Consider the following 5,816-nt stretch of genomic DNA (forward strand, 5'->3'; position numbering starts at 1 on the left):
CAAGGCTGGCTTGCTTGCGCTCCCAAGGCTCGTGCTGCAGGTGCCGGGGGTGAGGGGCCGCTGCTGGCGTGATGTGTGGAAAACAGACTCCACAGTCTCTAAGATTGTACAGTAGGTATGCTTATTCAGCGCTGGGCAACACGGGGGGTAGTCCCACCAAAGTCGTGCGCGCGTGTGTGGTACCTAGCCTTGAAGTTATACGACAAAGTGTTACATATACATAAGATTCCCAAATATGCCTATACATATGCATGACTTGTTCCCGCTTCGTATTAAAATTAGCCCCAAGAAGTCGTTTCCATAAACTCCTCCCAACTGCGCTTGCGCAGTGTCTCCTGGTGGTGGTTGTGGGGGTCGTGGGGGATGAAGGCCGATGACTCCTCTTTGTCACCGCTAGTAACCCCTTGTTCTTGCGCAGACTCAGTTGCTCCTTGGCTCTTGTCCAGACTGCAGGGTCGGTTTTAGCTGGTTCTCAAGGCAACTTCTCGGTTCTTATCAAGAACTTGTCCAATAGACAATAGTGAGCATGTTTTAAGCAACATCTTCTCTACTGGGATCCCCCTTTCAGGTGTGTTTGCTGTGGACGAGCCGTGCAAGGTTTGAGTTCTCACTACTGCCTGGAGAACTGGAAATCTAAAACCTGCCCTTGCTCAGTGAGTGTCAGCTCTGCCCAAACGTCTGTGCGCTGCGCTGACGGAAGCTCAGCGTTAGAGTAGCATTCATGCCGCTCTGCGTGTGGAAGACACATAAATTGACAATCAGTACCTCCACTGGCCTGGAAGGCTGGTGATACTGGAGGTCGGAGGCTGGGAAGGACTTTCTGGGTCTCCAAATCCCAACCTCTCGGTACTGCAGGTATCACGTCATGCGTGCGTTTGCTACCCAAAAGACAGAGCCGTGCAGGGTGATCATAGGAGGTCGCTGTCATGTAAAAACGAGTCATATTCTCAAATGCTAGAAAATTTTGTTGTTCAGGGTTCAGACTGAGACCCCAGTTGATTTCTGGGGTTTCTCCAGGGATGCCGGAGTCCCAAAGGTCTTACCTGAATTCCTGACAGAAATTGTACTTCTGTATCTGTCATTACTGCGTTTGTTTCACGTCTTTTGAGAGGTTGTTTTACTCGTGTGTGCCATCTGCTGGTAGATTAGTGCGTTTAGGCTGAGAGTCCTGTTCTTTGCTTCAATAGCAGGGGCAGAAATACATATGGCTTGCCTGTAACTTCTTTTTTTTTTTAAATGCAATTAATCCATGCCATTCAGACAGTGAGCTAAGTTGGGTGCAGTTTGGCATTGCAAACAGGAGTGAAAAGAAAAAAAATAGGTCTGTATTTATTCCTTGATCCTCCACAACTTCTGTAGGTCTGTGGGAGATGAGCCACCTGGTTATGGAGTAAAGGGAAGGTTATGTCGTATTTTGTTACTTTATAGAGTAGTGAAACCAAGCCATATGCTTCTGTTAGGTACTGTGCAAACAGTGTTTTTATCTGTTGATGCTCTCATCGTGTTGTTACTCCGGCAGATTTAGCCTCTGCCTGCCTTGCACGGGTGGTACAGTGGCAGTCGGAGCATCTAAGAGCAGTGTTGGCAGTGAAAGCACTTCGCTCTAGAGAGCGGTTTCCCTGCAGCTTTGGCCATTCCTACTGCAGCAGATCTGGGGGGTCTGTAAATAGGATGGCTATGAAAATCATGGGATTAAAACCACACTTTCCTTTTGCTTATTCAAGGTGTTAGGCTTGTGCCTGCTGGTGTGGAAAACCTAGTGTCCACTTTCTAATGCAGGTAGACTTTTAGTTGGAGGATGTAGGGGTTTTTCCCGATCATACGGTGTGGAGGAGTTGTTGCTTCTCAGCAGCAAAACCAACATTATTAAATCAGGCTAGGACTACTAGTTTCCTCCTGTTCAGCAAATGCTTTATAGCTGTGAATTAATATGGACTACTGCTAAGTTTCGTATTTACACACTCCTTAAGACTTTGTAGCATATAACGAAAAGTCAGATCAAACTAAACTATAGCCAAGAAACCAAGGGATCAAATAAACCTCGTGGTGCAGTCTCCTGGCTTTTCTTCTGGACTGAAATGTGTATAAAAGTGCTGAGCCCCTGCTGCTGCTGCCACAGGAAGGGAAAGGGAAGCCGTGCCGTGCCGATGGCCAGTCATTGCTCGTTTGGCAAGGGCTGGCTTCTTGGGAGAAGACACAAATCCTCTAATTCCTGATCGTGGAAGTGGGAACTGAGTAGGAGAAATAGAAATCTAGTAGGCAGGAGCTTAATTTCCTTTTTAAAGGAACCCGTGGGTTTTGGTCTGTGTCTGCTGCCTAACCCAAGCTCCGTGACTTGTTATGCAGAACTTGACCTGCCCCAATGGAACCCATCATAACGGCACCGGGCATAATAGCACGCTGGACTGTGTTGAAGGCTTGGGAATGACACCCGCGCAATACAATTTGCTGTACGCGATCTATGCTTGGACGTAAGTCACTTTTGTCTTGCTTCGGAGGGGTGGGGCAGCTTGCTGGTCACTTCCCAGCAGCAAGACACAAATGTTTCTGTTCTTGTTTCCTCCTAGAAATGCAGTGGTGGTTATTCTGGCTGGATTCCTGATTGACAAACTAGGAAATCGCTGTAAGTTCTGAGGATCGATTAATATAAATGGTACTGAAGTGGGATTTCAGGCTGTTGTTCCAGTGCAAAGGGATGATCAAAGGTTCCACTTCAGTAAGATCACAGAGGGATGGGAGAGGAGGGACAGCTCTGTGCGCGGGGTGTGTGACGGCTGGCTGAGCAGCTCCATCAAGGCCCCTGAGCCGTTTTCATCCTTTGAGCACTGACTTACCTGAATTTGCACAGCAGTGCAGTGAACATGCTTTCCTCTGAGATGCATGTAACAGGGAATAACATTATCTGTTTTCGATGGGACAGACCGATGAAGTTGTGTTGTGTGCCCTGCTCTGACATTTGCTCTGGTGTGTGCCATAATCTAAGCCCCAGCAGTCCCAGCAAATGCAGTTATGCTCTGTCTCTTATCACAGAGGTGGCATCTTACAGATGAGGAGACGGAGGCACAGAGAAGATCGCTCGCTCTAGGCCACAGTCAGTAGTGGAACTCAGGACAGGAACGGGGATTCTCTTGAGTTCAGGGTCCTCTGTCGGACTTACACTGCCTCTCTAACCCTCCACCATGACATTTTAATTATTTTGAGGATTCCCAGGTAATTTTATAAAGAGACCAGTCTTACAAAACTGAAATAATGAGGGTAAATGGATGGAAGCCCACAGGTTTGCTGGCAAGTTCTGAGGTTCCTCTTTTGCTTTTTGACAAAGAATGCTTCTGACCTGATCTTAGCAGGTCTGTTGAGGTTTGTGTGTTTTTTTTCCTGTTTCTCCCTAGTTGGTGTCTTTGTTTTCTCTCTTCTGACTGTGCTGGGATCATCAATCTTTGCCCTAGGCTCACATTTCAAGGGGTCGCCATACCTCCTACCAATGATGCTAACAGGAAGACTGCTCTTTGGCTCTGGGAACGGGTCACTTACTAGTAAGGAATTCACATTCTTAATTACGCCTCACCAGAGGGTCACGGTACATTTTTATTTTGCCTCCTAGACCCTTGTCCTACCAGGCAACTTCACCTGCTCTGCACCAGGAACCTCCCTTGCTGACAGAAGGAACACTGCTCCTTGATGGGTTGCATGGATTTAATGTGTGCTGAAGTGTTTAAGTCTTCCCCTCTGACAAGTTTGTCCTTCTCCCAGGGGTGGGGACTGACATGTGATTGGTATGCCTTTGGGGTTATTTTTGCTTGCCCTCCCACGTCCCAGCGTAATTTAGTATGTTTAAAATGGACTGCAAAGTTGTACCATGCTACTTCCACCTGGGATGTGTAGCGGTCTCTTCCCTAGCTCACGCGCTCTGTTGCTTCTGTGCCATGCTCTTGGCCAGGTCTGTCTGTTCAAGAGAGGATTTTTGTCTTCTCCAAGTTGTGCAGAACCGTATCACGGCCTTCTGGTTCAAGGGGAAGGAACTGGCACTGGCGTTTGGGCTGACTCTGTCTTTCTCCCGTCTTGGGAGTGTCCTCAACTTCTTCTTCACTCAGCAGTTTGAGGCAAAATTTGGAATGCAGTGGACACTCTGGGGAGGTGAGTTTCTTTGGTGCTTTGGCCTTCTGTTTTCTAGACCTGCAGGCCAGTCTGTTTCATCCAGTTATGAAAAGTACCTGAAAGAGAGAGTGAAGTTAGCAGGAGGAGGCACATTATTTCCCAGTTTTGCCTGTTGCTTTCTGTATGCACTGGAGTGGCGTTTCCTTCGTTGATGTCTGAAAACCCTCTCTAAAGCTGTAGCGTCAGCCTGACGGTTTTGTCCGCAGTTTTCCTGAGCTACTTTAACATCTGTAGTCACAAGTAGACAGTACTCAATGTAGGCTACCTCCCATGGAGTGGAAACTTCAGAGTGAAACAAAAGAGCAATCTAATGCGTTTGTTCTTCTGTATTTGAGCTAGCAGAACATGCTGGTTCTGTAGCATATCTGTATCGGCCTCAGCATAAGATGCCTTGCATGTGGCCTGAACAAAACTGTAGGCTTAAATTTCTGTGAGAAGCAGAACCTGAATTACATGTTTCTTAGTGTGAATCTGTTGTAGGGCTCCTATCTTCAGAAGATTTGAGTTTCTGTCCTCTCTGGTGCAGTGGGATGGGATCTGTCTCGGTGGAAGGGGTGATCTGTTTCACAGCACAATTAGGTAGTGGCACTCAGGTACTCTGGTGTGCTGGAATGGTGATGTTAGGGAGACCTGCCCCGGGGCATCCTTTGTGTACAAGCACTCAGTGATTATGGGAAAGTGTTATTTCCCAAACAACAGAACAGTATGGGCCATCACCCATGGAAAAGAGGATGCTGCCTATGTGAGAGAAATCTCTTGCAGAAATTGAAACCTGTTGCTCTCCTCTGATTCCAGCTCTCAGAGAAAAATACTGGGCCGGGCATGGTGTGCTGCATCCCATCTGACACTATTAGTTTTGTGCTCAAACAGCATTTGCAAGCACAGCGCAGAGACTTAAGTAGCCCATGAAGGGATAAATACATCTGACAAAGTGTGTATGTGTCACAGAGATTATTTTGGCTCTGGAAAACAAAACAGATACAGACCTCTCTCTGAGAGAAGGATGTCTGCAGCAGATGCCGGTTGCCAAATGTGCTTATGGCATACCCAGGGTGATCTGACTCCCTTCCCTGGAGCTGAGTGTGCCAACGGGGGGGTCAGACTGCTGTGGTAACTGCAGCAGGTCACATAAATGAAGAGGTATAACTTGGCTTCCAGTACCAGTGCGTGTGTGGTACCTCCCCTGCTTGTGGGACCATGGGATTTTCTTCATGTCTGTCTTGTTTTAACCTTGGGTTTGTTATGCACAGGCCTGCTGGAGTTTAGAAGGCATCTGGCCATAGTCCAGCAAAGCCACAGTCTTCAGAGGCAGGCGGGGCTTTAGCTTCATCGGCCTCGGGCAATTCTGCGGGCATTGGAAGCTTTAGTGGACAAAGAGCTCAAGGACTCTGACAGGGTGGTCAGAGGTAAATGGTCCTGCTGTATGGCTGCAGTGGGGAAGGCTGTTGATCTTAAGAGAAGCCAGGAGTAGGAGTCAGAGAATTCTGCTTACTACATGCAGCCGGTTGCGTCATTCAGCTCTCTCCTTGTTGAGGAATTTCTAACACCTTTTGTGTCTTCCAGGTACCCTGCTCTGCGTGCTTGGTTTTGTTTCAGCCCTCACGGTCAGTGTACTAGATAAAGTGGGCATGAAGCAACTGGGCTTGGATGGGGTTATTCAG

At 47.8% G+C, this 5,816-nt stretch overlaps 2 protein-coding genes across 2 annotated transcripts in view; one reads left to right on the forward strand and one right to left on the reverse strand.

Moving 5' to 3' along the window:
* The window catches only part of LOC104135930 (major facilitator superfamily domain-containing protein 1-like), a 15,338-nt gene that overhangs the window by 2,650 nt on the left and 6,872 nt on the right, over window positions 1-5,816 (forward strand). The window contains exons 3-7 of the mRNA XM_035889346.1: window positions 2,347-2,471; window positions 2,568-2,623; window positions 3,390-3,533; window positions 3,976-4,134; window positions 5,719-5,816. Coding sequence (XP_035745239.1) covers window positions 2,347-2,471; window positions 2,568-2,623; window positions 3,390-3,533; window positions 3,976-4,134; window positions 5,719-5,816 — 582 coding nt within the window. The remainder of the gene's footprint in view (window positions 1-2,346; window positions 2,472-2,567; window positions 2,624-3,389; window positions 3,534-3,975; window positions 4,135-5,718) is intronic.
* Window positions 4,130-5,816, reverse strand: part of JPT2 (Jupiter microtubule associated homolog 2) — a 17,365-nt gene continuing 15,678 nt past the window's right edge. The window contains exon 6 of the transcript XR_004841308.1: window positions 4,130-4,211. The gene's annotated coding sequence lies outside the window, so the exon portion shown is untranslated. The remainder of the gene's footprint in view (window positions 4,212-5,816) is intronic.

The sequence above is a fragment of the Egretta garzetta genome, unplaced genomic scaffold, assembly GCF_000687185.1.
Source record: "Egretta garzetta isolate BGI_Z169 unplaced genomic scaffold, ASM68718v1 scaffold452, whole genome shotgun sequence".
Lineage (NCBI taxonomy): Eukaryota > Metazoa > Chordata > Aves > Pelecaniformes > Ardeidae > Egretta > Egretta garzetta.